This window comes from Fundulus heteroclitus, chromosome 9 (assembly GCF_011125445.2).
Source record: "Fundulus heteroclitus isolate FHET01 chromosome 9, MU-UCD_Fhet_4.1, whole genome shotgun sequence".
NCBI classification, from domain to species: Eukaryota; Metazoa; Chordata; class Actinopteri; order Cyprinodontiformes; family Fundulidae; genus Fundulus; species Fundulus heteroclitus.
Window position 1 is genome coordinate 22777758 of NC_046369.1, and position 18204 is coordinate 22795961.

At 40.9% G+C, this 18204-nt stretch overlaps 1 protein-coding gene across 2 annotated transcripts in view; it reads left to right on the top strand.

Annotated features, from left to right (window-relative positions):
• Nucleotides 1–16758, top strand: part of tle5 (TLE family member 5, transcriptional modulator) — a 45227-nt gene extending 28469 nt beyond the window's left edge. The window contains exons 4-7 of one of the 2 annotated variants that reach the window (XM_036141255.1): nucleotides 5647–5691; nucleotides 12229–12291; nucleotides 13060–13134; nucleotides 16189–16758. In XM_036141255.1, the coding sequence (XP_035997148.1) occupies nucleotides 5647–5691; nucleotides 12229–12291; nucleotides 13060–13134; nucleotides 16189–16413 (408 nt within the window). In that variant the 3' untranslated portion in view covers nucleotides 16414–16758. Of the gene's footprint in view, nucleotides 1–5646; nucleotides 5692–12228; nucleotides 12292–13059; nucleotides 13135–16185 lie in introns of both variants that reach the window. The other variant, XM_036141254.1, reaches the window with a different exon arrangement.
• The last annotated feature ends 1446 nt before the right edge of the window (nucleotides 16759–18204 follow it).

Consider the following 18204-nt stretch of genomic DNA (forward strand, 5'->3'; position numbering starts at 1 on the left):
GTTGATCCAAGTTAAAGTCAGTCTTATTGTGTCCTAAAGACAGCTGGAGTCTGTCATTGCATTTGTAATGCTGGTTTAGGATCGGGGGTACTTTTGCACCAGGGCTGGTGCTTCCCTTCAACCAACCAGAAGTGTATTTCGGATAGTGTTGCATCATATTATACAACAATGGAGTTTAAGGGTGTCTAAAGTTACCCAATTACCAAGCGCTCCTTCTCTCTAATGTCAGGGGGTTTCACAAATGGGAGATTTTACACACAAACCTGATCAGCTTTTTGTTTGCACACTCAGTGTGTATTAGTCTTTTAACTATGCCAGTGAATAAAAGCATGGCTACATTCAGAGTTTTGACTTAATGAAATCTGAAGTATATAAGTAACAAGGAAATAAGATGGTTAACTGTCATGATCCCTTAGTTTGCTCCTAGAAATGGATCCAAAGCACCCGCGGATGGTTTTCACATAAAAGGAAGAAAGCAACTGCCTGGATGCTCAAAAGTACATTTTGTGTTTGGATAAATAAGTTATTGTTTTGAAAGAAAGTGCTTTGTTTCTTCTGCACCATAAAATGCAGCTGACCAGCTGAAGTGGGCAGGAGAGGAGAAAGAGCCTGGAGACAAAAATCTAAATTCAGTTTGATTCCTTTCCTTCTTAGACCTGTTTTATAAATATTACCATCAGCTATAGAGAATCCTGTTTTACAGCACCAGTTATGGTGTTTTACTGTGACAGTAGATATGAAAACTACTAACAGGTGAGCGGCCTTCTTCCAGTTTGTACCATTTTCACCGCTGCTACATTTAGAATATCTTTGAGCCGAGTAATCGGGGCTTCCTGTCGGTTGCGATCGTGCATGGATACAGATGCATCCTGAGCTGTAGCCATCATCTCACTTCCTAGCTCAAAATGTTTCTGTGAAATTAAGCTGTAAATGCAATATTTCAGAACCCCACACGTACACCCAAACACACCTCCGATCCATCAGTGGCAGGCCCATTCTTGTATCCCCACAGCGACCTCCCCTCTCCTCCTCTAATAGCATATCAGGTTGCCCCACTCCCCCAGCCAGTGGCAGCACCTCCATTTCCCCGGTGCTGTAATTACTTTAGGGAGCTTCTGCGTGGGCAGCTACGCAGGATACACAGTGTGTGTGTGTGTGTGTGTGTGTGTGTGTGTGTGTGTGTGTGTGTGTGTGTGTGTGTCTACGCATTAGGATTAGTGTGTGTGCACATGCATTTGCGCACAAGACCCTGTCAGCGTGAGATTGCATGGAAAACAACAATAGTGCATGTGTGAAAGAGCAATTGAGGTGTGTGTGTGTGTGTTGTTTGTTTTCCAGTGACAGAAGCAGACCCCTGCAGACAGAGTGGGTGATTAACAGGGTTGACGCCTGGAAGGTGGCCCTCTCATTAACAGTGAACACACATACACACTTTCACACAAAGGAGGCTCTTTTTCTGCTGTCTCCTTTTCTTTCTCTGTTCCCTGTTTCCTCTCATTTACAAAGTGATTGGAGCGTCTAAACCTTAGATATGGAACATTAGGATTTCAAACGTGTCGTGTTGAGCTCAGCGTGCTCTGTTGAGGTAACACTTGATCATGTAATTACTCTAAAGTTATATTTTCACTTCATTCTAATGATGTCCCTCTGAGCGTTTTTTTTCTTTTTTGTCCGTTGACCAATCAAAGTCCTTTAGGCGCAGGCACCGGCTGGCACAGAGTTTGAGTCGGCACTTCTTTAAAAGCAGTGCCATGAAACAAATCTGAACTCTGTTAAGGTTTTCAAAAGGCTTATATTTCAAACTTAATACCGATACCAAGAAAAATACCTGAGACGCAATACCATTTTCATTACGTGGCAACATTTTTTTGAAGGTACAGGGTTCTTTCTGGTTAAGAGAAAAAATATATAGTTTATTCCAATAAGACAACATTTTTACTTCCTTATTTAGGGCAAACCCAGTTAGTAGGGGACAGTTCACTCCCATATACTAAACATTTTTACTGTGTAAACGAGGATATGGTCCATGCAGATGTATTCACCCACAGCCATGTTCAATTTCTGGTTATTTTGCAGCATTTTTTTTTTTGTGATCAACTAGAGCAGCTACAGCTTCTTACTTTTTCTGCTCCAATTGTGAGTTTCAGTCTGGCTCCACCATAACTTGTGTCAGCTGAGTACGGTTTTCATGCTTTAATTCATGGGGGGTCAAGCTCTCTGCCAATTTATTTATTGAATTATTTCCCTTTTTTAAAGGATTCATGCTAATTCAGTGTTCCTGTATTAGAAATACTTTATGCCTTTACTGGGATTTGCGTTACTTTCCTGTTTACATTGTATTTACTCTTAAACATTTGTGTTTCACGTCAGTTTGGCAACTTATAAGAATCTTGATTTTGTCATCTTATTTTCTAATTCAGTAGAAAATATTTTACATTTGTAGAATGTATTTTATGACATACCAAAATTACTCAATTATTTACATGGTGCGTTATGATTTTGCTGGCAACACATGGTTCAACAAATCGAGCCATAATTAAACAGTCCAGCGTAGACTGAAACAAAAAATGAGCGGGTCATCTGCCTCTCCCTATGTTCTCTTTCCCTCTCTTAGATACTTTCTACTTTCTCTCATCCCCTCGGACATCTGTCCTGCTATCACTGTTTAATATATTAAAACAGCTCGGTTCATATTTAAATTTCTCTTATAAAAAGTTGGTAAGAATTGTGGGGATAAAGAAAATCAGTAGTAGCAGAGCTGAGTGCTTTAACCTGTCGGTGTGATTGAACACAGTGGGACCAAATGACAAAGCCAATAGACCGTGCCGTGGCGTGGAGCTCGCTTCGGCTGCACTTATGCAGCTGGGAGCCAGCAGCGCCACTGCGGTACCATAGCGGGCTCATTCAATGACTTGAATTACCCCACAGGAAACGGTCTTCTGTAAAGTCGCCATAAATGAACGTCAGCCACTCTTCTGTGATCGTCTCGTTCTTTGGGAATGAGTGGAACCTTCATGCATTTTAGAGCACCTTCATATCAGCTCCCCTTTTTAGTAACCGCAGTGAAGTTAATTTGGGGTTGAATCTTGGATATTTGCTCTCCGCGGCTTTTGCAGTGGCTGCCTCCTGTTCAAGCTGATCTGGGGCTACCGTCTGCTCGCTCCTCCGCCTTCCTCCTCTCCTGTGCTAGTGTGACTTACAGCTGGTGCATCAGCTGGAGGGGGAAGGCTGTTTGCTTGATGGTGAGCTCTAATTAGAGAATATGAAAGACGACCCATTTGACTGTTACCTCAAGGATTGAATAAATTGGACTGATATTACACAGTTGGAAGCACATCTCTTGAGGAAAGCTCAGATCGATAGAACTTCGTCATTGGACTGTCTATGTTGGGACTGTCTATGATGAAGCTAATACTTAAGCAGATAGTGTTAGATTATGTCGTTTCGGAGGTTTACTACTTCACTGTTGCAGATTCAGGAGCTTCACTGACCTTTTTAAGTTGGTGTCATAGTGTTAGCTTGTTGCATTAGCCTAGCAAATTTAGTTTTTCCTGTCTGTCTGTCTCATAGGGAAAGTTCCTCCAAATAACGCTTTTGTATTTGCCTTGTAGGGTAAAGGAGTTTGCATATGTTTTCTCCCGGCTGTACTCCACCTGTTTACAGAGTTCAAAACTCCTAGCAGGAGATAATTATTATTGTCAGGGGGGAAACGCGCGGAGCGGAGGGTCCGAGCCTCTGTTACTGCAGCACTGCTGCCCGAAGAAGTGTGACTATATTTGGGCAAATGTGAATGGGTCAGTTTATATCAATGTTTGATGCCAACGAGTGTCTCTAAATACTTTTTTTTTTTTAGTAGCGATTATGAGGAGATATTGAAAGTCTGTTTTGTTTTTTTCCTAACATATTTGGACATATGGATATGCAATAAACATTTTAATATAGCAAAATTCAAGTAATGTAAAAAATATGAACTGTAAAAAGTGAAAGGATTATTTAAAATGTTCTCCAAAATGTACTAACATTTCTTCCAAGGAATACCTTAGAACACCTTAACATTTATTCTTACTTGACTATCTGAAATTGAACACCAATGCATCACACCAGTCGCCCATAACTAGAACATTGTTACACAGCATTATGAACGAGGCTTGAAGTAAGACTGAACACCGTGGTGAGATCAAAAGAGCTGTCTGAAGCCTTCAGAAAGAATACTGTAGTAGCTTCTAAGTCTGGTAAGGGATTTAACAAGATCTAAAAGGATTAGAAATTAGATACTCCACTGTCCGGAAAACAGTCTTCAGGTAGGAGGCATTGAAAATAATATGTCTACGAGGTCGTCCAAGCAAGTCAACCCTGACAGCAGACTGCAAAATGCTAATAAAAAGTCCCCAAAAACTGTAAACATCATCATGGGACCTACATAAGGCTCTTGGTACAGTTACTGTGAAACAACACAGGTTTCACTTTTATATTGGAAATGTGCAAAGAGAAAACTTGCTCTGTCAGAAAAACATGAAGACCAGCTGAAGCTTTTGTGTGAGAATGTAGACAAAGAGCAGCACATCTGGAATAATGTTCTTTGGACAAGTTATTCCAAAATCTAATCATTTAAACACCAGAACAGATACCAATAAACCAAATACACAATTCAAGGAAAATAACCTTTTACCAATTATGAAGCAAAGTGCTGGAAGAGTCATGGTTTAAGGCTGCTGTGCTGGAGTTGTCCTGCTCCAGCTCAGCATTATAAGATCTATTGTGAAGTCTACCATAAGTCAGACGGTACTTGAGGTGGAAAAAATCTGAATAGAATCAGACCCTGCTTCTTGAAAAGTGATTCAAAAGCTACCAGCAAATCCACAAAGGACTGGCTAAGAATTAAGAAGTGGGAAGTCCTGGGCTGAATCAAAACATGAATCCTTATCCTCTTGAGATGCTATTGAGTGCCTTGAAACAGCTGTATATGGAAGAGAGCAAGGAGTTGGGCCATCTTTACTCAGACTGATGTCATAGGCTGGTAAATAGCTACAGCAATAGTCTCCCTGCAGTTATTTCAACACTATCACATTTTAAAATTGCTAAATAATTTTGAATAATGACTTCAGCTACCGGCATGCACCATGTCACGGACTTGTATAGGATTATAATCCTATACATTTTATTTCCTCCAGGCTTTCTTATAAAGCAAACTTTACAAAAACCACCAAAACTATTATTATTATTATTATTATTATTATTATTAGTAGTAGTAGTAGTAGTAGTAGTAGTAGTAGTAGTAGTAGTAGTAGTAGTAGTAGTATGTAGTATAATGATAACTTTTCTGTAAACGACACTCTACAGACATGCACTGTCAGCCATCCCAACTCGTCTATGCTCTTACTGATTGTAAATAATCAATTGTAATTCCTAAAGTGTAATAAACCGATTCCAGTTACTGTATTACTTGAATTTATATGCAGAGATTTTGGGAAACTTGGACTGCAGGGTCTAACAAACTATGGAATCCAAACACACAGTAGCTACGAACTTGATCTGTAACAATCAATCAGAGGAGTTTTTTTCATGCACTAAAGATCACCTGATTTTCTTTTCATGCCTGTGTACTTCATAGCTGTTTTTTTTCTTTGTGTTTTGCTTTCTCTGCAGTACTACGAGATGTCCTATGGGCTCAATATTGAGATGCACAAACAGGTAGGTGTATTTCAGATCTTCTTGTGCTTTTACATTAAAGGTGTTACTATTGTTTTCTAAAAACGTGTCACCTTCCTTCTTGGTATTAAGCCTGGTTTATGCTTGACGCATCCACGAGGTCTATGTGGCCATATTTTTGGATACCACGACCATCCGCGCGGCCAAAGGTTTCTGCTCTGTGCACGTAGGAAAAAGTCTAACTATGTAGACTGTCCTACGCTGAAAAACGTTGTGGACGAGCAAGCACTCCTTCTGGCAGAGCTTCGTAAATATATACATCTTTATGATTGGGCTCTAAAAGTTCAAATTTACAATTCCTAGACAGAAATCACCATCAGTCTTGGAAGAAGGTTAGAGGCTTAAATGTTGGAAACAACTGTTTTCTACTTCTATGTAGTGGGGTGTAGTACGCTTGGCGTAGGAGCGCAACACTGCCCTCTACAGTCTAGGAGAATAGTGCTACCTCAGAGGAAGAGCCCCATGGGGCATAAATGCTGCAGGCGTTTTGTCCGCATGTCTCATTTCAACATGGAACGTGCGTCAATCATAAAGCAACCTTTAGTGTGGACCGAAGGTCTCAGTGACGTTTGCATGAGAAGACCCATCATGTGCGTTTCTCTGCACCAGTGACGGTAACGTACCTTTGTTGGGGTACCTATTTATTACAAACCTAAATGTCTTATGGACCACTTAGAGCAAACCTACAAAAAAATAATCCGTCGAGTTGATGGTGATGACATTTTTCCATTATCACAATCTTTATTTGCAGAAATTAAGTGTTGTATCCGCCTATTATGACTGCAGCTATTGCTGGATTTAGGCTGGAAGGGAAAAGAGGATGATGTTCATGTATCGGTTTATTTGGCTCAAACTGGAGGAGTAATTTATGCTCAGCCTGTAGGTGGGAGAGAGCGATGGGCCTCCATGGGGACAGCCCTTATCGGTGACCTCGTGTCCGGCTGCACACACATGCACACACACACACGCACACACAATCCCTATGACTGATGGTGCACACTGACAATCTTATTGGCAGAAGCCAGCACGCTGTGACAAACGGACTCGCACACACGGAGAAAGTAGCAGCTTCCATGATTTAAAGAGCTTCACATTTATGCACCCACACAAACTCTGAGGCTGGAAGCCCAAGACGGACTGTGTGATGCATGATGGTCACACACACACAACCCACAGCTGTGTGTGTTGGATAAAATTCACAGGCTCGAGTTGGATGGAGCGTTTCTTGTTTGTTTTTTTGTGCATGTACCCATCAGTCTTCTTGTGCATGTGGCATTGTATATTTGTTGTTGCAGTCCTGCATTAGCCGTCTAAAAAAAAAATAAATAAAACATAATCGATGTCAGTGTGTGGGTTGAGACCGCAAGCACAAGGTTGTGTGTGTGGAAAAAGTGTGCCCTCTTTCATTGCTGCCTCAATTTATGTGTGTATTGCTGGCACGTGTTCAGGAATAACTGTGTGCTATTGTGTGTGTGTGCGTGTGTGTGTGTGTGCGCGTGTGTGTGGGTGCGTAGTTTCTTTGTGCCCAGTGTGAGTGGGTGCAGCGAATGGCTAGTTCCATTAGAGCGTTGAAATTGAAGGGGATGTGTGGAAACGAGTGTCGAGGAGCATTCATGTCTGGGCCTATTGTGCGGAGCCAGTCTCCCCTCTCCCCTCCTCCTCGTTCTCCTCTCTCCACCTCCATCTCTATTTCCCTCGTTTTCTTTCTTTCTTTCTCACACGTTGCCCGCAGTTGCACCCTCTCGATCACTTCTCAATTTAAAATATGCCTCACCACTTCTTTTTGCTTTTTTGCTTTTTTTTTTTACTCTCTTCACTCTGAACATTTTCATTTTCTCTTAGAGAGAATAGGTTTGCCTGAGCTAGAAATGAATTTGGCACTTTGATAGAAATAAATAAAGCTATATTTTTTTTCCCTGATACTCATTTGATTTACTACTTTATTCGCTGCATCAAAGCCTGAGACAGAGGTTTCTTTTGTTGGTCTTGATTTTTTTTTTTTTTTCCTGGCTTTGGACTGAACTGGGGAAATGAGCGTTCAGGTTTTCTGTCCCTTCTGTTTAAAATACTTTATAAAGTGAACTAAAGATGTCTGCACTCATCTCACATAAAGGATTTTGTTTCATCCTAAAGGTCAACATGAACCCGTTGCAGGGTTCCTGCGTTTTTTGTTAGTGAGATGTCAGCGACTGCACTATTAAACTAATTTTGTTATTTTTAGTTATATTCTTTGTACTCAGAGTTATTATGGTCCTCAGTGGGACTTTACCTGGTTAAAGAAGTGGAAAATAAAACAGAATGTTATGCTGTTCTACACTGTGCAAACCATTTTTGCCACAACCTTTTTTTTTCCACTAAAGGAATGTATATTACTTTGATAAGCAGCTTTAAAAGAATTGAACTGGTGTTAACTTACAGCCATATTGAAGGTTTAGGATGTTATTAATCTGGGGCACAATTAATGAAAACGTTCTTCAAGATAGTTGAATTGTTAGGAAGATTAATTAAAAGTTAATCAAGCAACTTTCAGCTCACATTTTCTAGGTTAAGCCGCTTTCATACAAGTTCTGCAAAAAACTACGGCAACACACATCACTTTGTGGTTTCATATCTTAAAAGATGATCAGTTAACATCTTGGGCCATGTGAGCTTTCATTTCATGTACCTGGGATTGTGGAGCCAGAGGCGTGTGCATTAGGACTGACAGTATTCACTAGTTGGGGATTTCCATTGTTTTCCTTATTGCGGTTGCCATCATTACACACGTTGCGTGCCATGAAGATATTCAGCCTGTTGGTTTCAGACTCGCTTCTGTAGATGTCGACACCTGACAGACGACCGGCCACAGAAAGCGTTGGAAATATAATATCACATTTTAGATTTTGGAACCACGTCCCGCCCTATTGTTGAGTATTTATTCAATGATGTGGCTATGTTAGAGTCGTTTTCAATGATTACTGCTTGAAATAGCATTGTGACACTTAACGTGCAGTAAAATAAGAGTTTGCATGTTCTTATTTTCTAGAATAGAAGTATTTACTAGAAATTAAAGTTTCTATTGGCAGTATGTCATCCTACGTTTCGTCTTTCTGTTGCAATGAAATGTTTGAAATTGTCAGCCACTGTTCAGCCACATTCTGGTTGTTCTGGTTACAGTTTTCGAAGCAATTTTTTTTGTAATTCGTGAAACCTTTTATGCTGTTTCTGAAAACCAAAAAAGGAGGGAATTGCTATGTTTTCTCAAACAATGCTGAGATATTTGGTTCTGTTAAGCTGACTGTATCGTTACACTCCTCACAGAGGAACGTTTTCTGCCTTGACAATGGGGACTGATTCATTTTTCACGTTATATGACCTAATCAAAAACATTTCACGTTCAGGATTTTACTTGACTAAGATAATGTTGATTAGTTTTTTTTGTTTTTGTGTTTTTTTAACTCGGGTCACAATGCAGACTGTATCCTTTTCAAAGCTTATTGTAAGGTTGTGTGCATGTGTGAAAGCATTTTGGCCAAGGAAAGAGTGTGTAATATTCACATCAGTGAAGTACAGAAATGCCTCCCCAAATGCAGTATATTTCAAAGTCAAAATGTGTGATGTGCATCTGTTATGGATTTAGCTGTGGCATTCAGAGTAGCTGAGAAGGGATGAGTCATTTGGACTTTTCTTTCTCTAATAAGGATGAAAAGGTATCATGTGCACATTTCCATCTGGCAGGAAGTAGTTTCAAATGGTCCAAATACTGAAGGTCGCCGGAGACGAAACCAGAACACAGAGGAAGTCTGTGTAGTGTTACAGTTGTTCGGGCTGTCTTCCACACTTCCTTTTAAACACACTTTAAATCAGCCTGAGCATATTTTTTTCCCCCACTCTTCTTCAGCATGACAAAAGATGAAACTGTTCAAAATGACTAAAAGCTCAATGAACGACAGAAGCGGCTCCAGCAACCGTGGCAAATCTTTCATGCTTTAATTGCATATTGTCCAGTTCTGTGTGTTATCATAAAATTACGTAACACACATAGTTGTTGTTTTTTTTTTTTTATACCATAACAAAGCTTTGTGAGTAATTAAGTGCTCTAATGGTGCTTAGGGAGCGCTAGAAAGATGCAATCCTGGAGACGGCAGCAGTCAGAAAGAAATGTCTGAAGGATAGGCGCAGGGGGGAATAGTAGATGATAGCAAGATGAGACAAAACCCCCCCAAAAAAAAAATACAACAGAAGCTTGGCAGGAAAAACTGAGAGAACACAAAGGACACTGAATAGAGGAAGCTCCGTAGATGGCACAGAGCAAGTCCCGCAGAGACCATTTAAAGAGACATTTTAGAGATGTCAGGGAGATTGTACGTGTAATGACGAGCGGGGATAGGAATCGAGCGCTTGATGGGGAGCTGCACCCTGCATGCCTAATGATTGTTAGGAAGCCCTCTCTCTCTCTCTCTCTCTCTCTCTCTCGCTCTTCCTCTCTTTCTCTCACTCCTCATCGCACTATGAATTAAGCTCTAACACAATTACTGCTGCTTTGCATATCTCAGACGGATTGGGTGATTACCAACCAAATGCGATAATGGACCTGCATGTAAGAAAGATGGGGGAACGCGCGCGAGGTGAAAGACTGCGTGTGTGCGCCCGCATCCGTGACTGGTATTTTGTGTTCATGTGTCTAATTGCCCACATATCCAAGATTTCTGAGAGGAGTGTTGAGTGCATGCAATTTAATTAATGAGGTGAATGAAGGGATTTGAAAAACGACGGCTGTATTAATAGATGTGAGATGCTGTAGATATGTTTTCATGCTTGGGAAGGTCATACCAGATGTTTCCCATACTAATGAATGCGTGAGTGTTTTTTTTTTTTTTTTATCTGTCAATTTGCATTTAATCAGATCGTTTCTGCTGGTGTTTTTGGTTTAAATTTACAGCAAAACACACAGATGGACGAAGACGAAACCAAAAGCGATCAGTTGTTTGGACAATTTTGATTAAGAATCAATATTTGGATTAAATAATTGTTCCTAGCTTTAATTCAAAAGCTGTACCTGAAATGGGAAGTCCAACCAAACGTAGGGGTTGCAGGAAGTTAATGTTTTATAGTTTTTTGGCTTAGTTTAATCTTTAGCGTGTTTATGGTGTTCTAATTGGTTTTACGTAGGGTATTTCAATCAACAGTTAAAGGACATTTCCCTCCATCTTCTTTAGCAATCTTATAGTCTCTTTTGCAGTTTGTTTCAGGACGTTATTCCTTCAGTAAAGGTTGGATCTCATCAGGTTTTCAGGCTTGATACTATCTTCCATTTGTATTGCGGTCGCAGTTGTCCAAAATGTTTGTTCCTGTGTTATTAGAAGGCAGATATTGCCAGCAAATAAAATCTAATAAAGCCCAATTTTATTTAGTTTCTCTACACTTTTCAGTCATGGGAATCAATATCAGCTCATAGTTTAACAGGATGTTTTGTGTTTTTAGTTTCTTTGTAAATTTCCATGTATTACCCATTGGTTTAGAGAGATCTCTTATTTAGTATAGACTTTATTAATGATATAATTTCTAATAGTTTTAGAACGTTTTTGTCCAGGATAGATATTAAAGGCTATGGCTGAACCAAAGAAGAATTACTGCAGCCCTCCACTTTATCTTTGTAATGCTCCATCATATTATTGCGTATCTGCACTGTTTCTGTGGCGTATGAACAAAATACAACTATGTAAATATCGCTCTGTTGTCCCCTTTCTATACAAATAATGCTGTAGCTTACTTAAAGGTAGAGTAGGCGATTTTTCTTGAAGTTTCCTCAAGTCCCTTCCTGAATAATTGTGCATGCGCAAGTCCGTCTTACCTGCTCTTCTGCTCTTTCAGGGTGGATTTGGGAAAAAATCTCCTAAATCCACTCTGGTCTTATTACTTTCTACTGAGGCCTTCCTCTTCTTCTCATAAACATGAATGCGGTTTGTTTCTTGTGACTCTCAGCCATGTTCAAAGTCTACGGTGAGAGCAGCGGAGCCACAATGAATGGCTAACACCAAAGCTAGCCGCTAAGCTAACAGATTTAAACATTAGAAGTGCGCATGCACAGCCAGCCAGCCAGCGGAAACTAACAAGGAACGTACACACACACCCTGGCGTTACGTGAACGCATCAGAATGATGAACAACCAATACATAAGGTTATTATCCCAGAGCTTGTGAGAGCAGGACCAAAACTCTGACCAATCTATGCTAATGCTATTCAGACCGAACGGCAGGGATTGGTTAGTTTTTACAGGCCTGCAGCTCCCACAGAGATCAAATATTTTCTGGATACATAATGTATTTACTACATTCAGGATTCATTTTACCCAGTATAATAAAAAGTGTTTCTGAACAGGATTACCAACTCAATGTGGTCTTCACATTTAAAAAAAAAAAAATTGACAGAAGCTTTATAAACCCAGTGGTGTGATCAGCGGCAAAAGTTTCCCACAGACTAAACAACCGATCGACACGTTGGCAGAACCTGATTGTGCCCTTGTCCTTTCACCAACAGGCTGAAATAGTGAAGAGACTGAACGGGATCTGCGCACAAGTCCTCCCCTACCTGTCTCAGGAGGTAAGCAGCACCTCCCGCCCTCTCTCACACCTACACCCTCCGACCCGCGCTAATATTCCTTTACATCCAGGAACGAGATCACCCTCGTTCCCGCCTCATTACCTCCCCCCACCTCCGTGACCCCTCACTCAGCATCCCACTCCTCTGCTCCCGTCATTCATCATCTTCGCCTTCCCGTCTTCCCTCCCAGCCTCCCTCACCCCGGCTCTCCCCTCTGCCACATTTAATCTGTAACCTTCCTCCCGCTTCTCCCCTCCCCCCCGCTGTATTTTTTGACCCGCTCTTCCAACTTCTCAGCTTCCCCCCCCCCCCCTTCCAAATTCTTCCCACTCTTCCTTTCTTTGTGTGTGTGTGTCAGTGTAATAAATGGCTGTGTGATTCAGATAAGCCGTGCTCTTATCTGCCCACCAGGGGGTTGACCTCCACCTATTATAGCACACCAGTCAACCATTCATTCACCAGTGTCACACTAGGGTGTGTGTGTGTGTGTGTGTGTGTGTGTGTGTGTGTGTGTGTGTGTGTGTGTGTGTGTGTGTGTGTGTGTGTGTGTGACAGGATGAATAGCTAAATGTCCAGAGGGGGAGGTGCATCACCAGGGAGGATTGTCGGGGAGTCTGTTGGGACTGTTGATATTGATCTAACCTCTCCACCCCTCTCTCCTTTTAAACTGGCCTCCCCTTGTTTCTCTCTATCTGTTATTGTCTGTCTCACCCCCCCCCCCCCCCCCACCCACCTCCCCTCCCACCACCACACCAACTCTGTCTGCAGCACCAGCAGCAGGTCCTGGCAGCCATAGAGAGGGCCAAGCAGGTCACCCCTCCAGAGATGAACTCCATCATCAGGGTAAGATGCTCCAGTCGACTAATGAAGGACACTGTTGTTTAGTGTCCGTTTAGTTTATATCTTGTTGTTCAGAAAGCCTTCATCATTACTTTTTTATTTTTTATTTTTTTATTAACATTTTATTGAGTGTATTTAAAAAAAAATTAAAAATAAAAATGTATACATCCATCATATCCATTTCTGACATAGACTTAACATAGCCAAATTAACTTCACAACCTTCCATACATGAGCTAGGTGACAGTTATGCTTCAGGTAATCTTACCATTTTATCCTGACTCGCATACCTTCATGTAGAAAGAGAAAAACTCCCTTCCCCTCCTCCTTAATCATGGATATGTCTACAAATGTTCATTCCAATAGAAATACACTTTTTTTTTTATCTTAAAAGAAAAACAAGACAAAACAAGAAAAAACACCCAAAGAAAAGAAACCAAAACTGTACAACAACACTAACTGTGTGGCACTAAGAGGTTCTCAACCCTAATTTTATCACATGACAAAGTCTGATCTCACAGGCGATATAAATTTCACCCAGTTTTCCCACTGTTTCTTAAACTTGCCAGATTCTAATCTAAAGGAAAAGGTTAGCTTTTCCATTATATAAATATTGTGCATTACTTCAACCCAATCTTTCCTTGTCGGGGCCTCAGTCTTCAGCCAGTTCCTAGTTATAGCTCTCTTACTGGCTACCAACATGATCCTGAAAATATATTTATCCTCTGAGGTTGTCAGCTTATCAATCCCTCTTCCCATGTATAAAGTGTCAAATGTTAGAGGAAGTTTCACTTTTAGAATACTTTTTTTTTTTTAACTGTATGCCAAAACTTCAACTCGACTACTCGTATTTTTTCAACTCCTTTTGTCGGTGGTTAATTAAAATTTTACGGGTCTCCACTGTGTTTTGGTTCAGTCGGATTCAACTTGAAGACATGGGAGCTGCTGGGAACAAAGAGCCTTAAGATCCCATAGAAAAAAAATGTTCTTTGCTAGGGTTCTATGTCAACATGACCGCTGGTTCAGCCTTTGTGTCGAGGAGCCCTTTTGTATTTAAATGATAAATAGGTGGGAATTAAGTGGCCTAGCAAATGAACTCTACTCATAAAATGGCTAGGGAGTGGACAAAATTAATGAAAAACCAAAAGCACCCTCCCACCCTCAACCCCCTCAAAAAAAGTTTTCAAAAAAACTTTAGAAAGTTTGAAGGAATATAGATCGAGGCCACTTTGTGAGATCACAAAAACGTGCGGTTCCTGGAAACCAAAATGTCATGAAACAAGGGAGCACTTAAAGGTAAAATAGCCACATTATATGCTAAAAAAAGACCAAAAACTGTTTGATCATGATAAAATAAGGTTATAGTGTTTTGATATTCCTTTTTTAGGCTAAAAATAGCTCCACAACGGGCAAGATGAGCAGATATAAACAGTGTCTACCAGCAATATCTCAGAACTATAATAATGCCAGTTTGCATAAAACGGTAATAAATGATGGCGGACTGAGCCTGACTCTCTGCAATGGCTCGCAGTAAAGCAGCAGCTCCGCGTCATGGAAGACCATCCGTTATTAATGAATTAAAAGGATCTACAGCAACTTTAAGAGCCTCATATCAGAATATTTACTGACGTCAGTCAGCTCTGTGGTCACATGTGAGCGATCAGCAGGTTTAGCGTACGCTTCAGTGAACACCAACATTCATACCTTATTCCCAGCGACGTTCCAGTCTCTTCCATCTTGGAATCATTTTTTTTTTTGCGTTTTTTTTGCGTTTTTTTCCCCCCACTGGATATTGGACCTTTCTTCATTGTTTCGCTGGGAGATGCTAATAGCCGTTAGCCGCTTCTTTGTTTTAACCCCTGCTGCGTATGTGCACTACGTACTTCCTCTGTTTATTAAAAATAAACATGAAAGGTTTTATTTACTAACAAATTGAGCAAATACAAAGCATAAAACAACAAAATGACTAATAGCGGGTTGTGATAATCTTTCATAAAAGCTTTGTATACAGGCAGATTGAGCTACTGACATACAAATAAAAAAAATTCAACTAACGTGGCTATGGACCTTTTAAGGCTTTTGCACTTTACACTTTTAGAAGTCTTCTTTAAATTTACTAGAAACACATTATTGCAATTCACAGGATGTGAGAGAGAATCTATAATGTTTTGAACTGTGTGTCAGTATAAGGCCTCTGCTCAGTATGTAGCAATGCTGTCATAATCGCAGTCAACTTAATCAGCCTCTGTATGCCTGAAATAAATCTAGTGACAGTTGTTGTTTAATGTAGCATAAACGTTTTATAAGGTAGACACGGTGAGGTGGTCAACTACAGCCTAGTAGTTTCAATGCCAGCTTGGCCTGGTTGTTGTTGTTGTTGTTGTGATGGAAATCAGCAACCACTACTCCTTATCTTAGACCTTTATTTACCAATAACTCAAAGCAGAAAGATTTTAATGCTTTTTTTATGGCGGCCATATGCCTCAGGTCCATCAGGGATGGATTTGCTGACGTATCATCATGAAACATTTAAGTAATATATAAATTAAAGAGTCTTATTTCAGTGTTTGTGTCCTCTGGTCAACATACAGAGGCCTCTCTGTGGTTTAATTGTTTAGTTTAGTCATTTTGATTGGAGCTGGTTGCATTAATAGCTGGAAAGTGAACGGCAGTCTCCCCCTGAACATGACCTGGAACCAGAGGAAGTGAATATTGTTGAACAAAGTTTCAGGAAAAATGAGCACACTGACTGAGTCACATGGCGCTGGTCTCTATAGGCTGATGGAAATACACAGGCCTGGAAGTTTTTCTATAAATAAAACTGTGTTAATGGTGCCGTTCCTGTGCGTTTCTGCACTCGTTCTCCGTTTCTAGGTGTTTTATTAAAAACGGCCACAGGTTATGCAGCTGATCTTATAGATCCTACAATATCAGAGCTTTACCTCAGGATACGTAGCAGGATTTAGAATAAGCCTCTGCCTCGTATGCGTTTCATAACCTGCGTGCTTGTGTTGGTTTGTGTCGGCCCTAACCAGCCTGCTGGTTTTCCTTGCAGCAGCAGCTCCAGGCTCACCAGCTGTCCCAGCTTCAGGGCCTGGCTCTGCCCATGACCCCCCTGCCTCTGGGCCTGAGCCAGCCCACGCTCCCCGCCGTCACCACTTCCTCCGGCCTCTTCTCGCTGTCTTCTCTGCTGGCCTCCCAGGCCCAGCTGGCCAAGGAGGAGAAGGCTTCTCGTGACGGCGTAGACAGCCACCGCGATGAGGACGGAGACAAGTCTGATTAGCTTCTGTCCACGCGGCTCTTTTATCACAGAGACATGAAGTCCCAGGTGTGTCCCTGCAGCCCCTCCCCTGGTTTCTCCCTCTTTGACCTTTGACCTTACCCAACCTGGGGTCCCATCTCTACAGCGCAGCTCCAGCTTTAGACCCCTAACCTCTCCCTTTCTGGGCAAAGCTTTGGCACTCACAATTACAATAACACATATTACAATGATAGTGGTATTTTTCATGATTTATTTTTTTTGGTTTAAGGTGCATTTGTTTGTTCAATTTAGACGTAGCCCCTCTTCTGATTTTCCATCTCTCTTTTTTTTTTTATATTTCAGTTTCTACATTCCTCTTTTTTTTCCGCGGCACAGGTTCTCGTTTGGCTGGTATCGAAACCAACACGCTCTTAAACGCGGCAGATCCTTGACAAACATTAAAACACAGGTTTCCTACAAACTCTGTTAACATAAGATAAAAATCTTATTATTCAGAACATTTTAAATTGCATGAAATCATTCTGAGCTTAACATGAGTTTAGTCGGTCACCACAAATGCAAAGATTTTTAAAATCCTCTCATGTTGCAGCCTGTTCACAATGATTTTAATAAAAATGTTCCTACTACAATTATAAGTCTCTTTAAAAAGATACAATTTTTCTGGTGTTTAAAAGACCCTTCTTGCCATTATTTAGGTTGTCTCCTGACTTGGGACACTCATCTGACCTTTATGAGGGGCTGTGCCCTGCAAAAGAATATATCTATTTAACTTTTTCACATCTTCTCCTGTTGCGGCCACAAAAATCAACACATCTTATTTGGGATTTTAGGTGAAAAAAAAAAAGTAGTTCACAGTTGTAAATGTAAAAATAAATAAAAACAAGCCTTGTAACATTTTTTTTTTCTTAAATACAAATCTGTGTTTTGTGCATTTGTCTTCAGCCCCCTTGACTCTTAATCCCCCAAAATAAAATCCAGTGTGACCCGTTTTACCTTCAGGGTTTCGCCTGACTAGCAAACAGAGTCTAGCTGTGTGTGATTTAATCTCGGTGTTAAAACGGAGAGAACATTACCGAGCAAACAGCATCTGGTTGTCTACATGTTTAACCCCACACTAAGTGGTTGGTGTTGTGTTATCAATAGAGCTCAAATATTTAGGCGTGGCCAAAACTCGCTAGATGGCGTCAAGTTGTTTCTAACTTGGTCCTTAGTCTATGTCTCTAACATTGATCTAGTAGTATTAGTGAGATACCTACACCAACGTGGCGGCAGTAAGAGCAGATGGGATTTGGGGGAAATTCCCTACAATCGTCCACAGGAGGTCAAAACAGGGATAATGGTATAAAATTATTTCCCAAGCTCTAAACATCTCACACAGCACGGTGGTGGCAGCATGATGCTGCAGAGATGCTTTTCTTCAGCAGGCATAGTAAATCAGCGCCAAGCTAAATTTAGGGCAGTACTAGAGGGAGACCTGTTAGAGGTAGCAAAGAACCTGAAACTGCGGTGGAGGTTCATCCTCCTGACCATACAGCCCAGGGTTACCCTGAAACGGTCCAGATCAAAGCATTTTTGGATGTCCAAGTCTGGACCGAAATCTCACTGCAAATGCTGGTAGATTTAAAAATGGAGCCCAATAGACGATCTCCATCCAGCATGATAAAGCAAAGATGATGATATTCTCCAGATATGCAAAGCTGGTTGAGATAAATCCCAAAAGACTTGCAGATGTAATGGTAGCAAAAAGCGTTTCGACAAAGTATTGATTCAAGGTGGCTGAATGCTAAATGCACAACTCATGTTTCAGGAGGT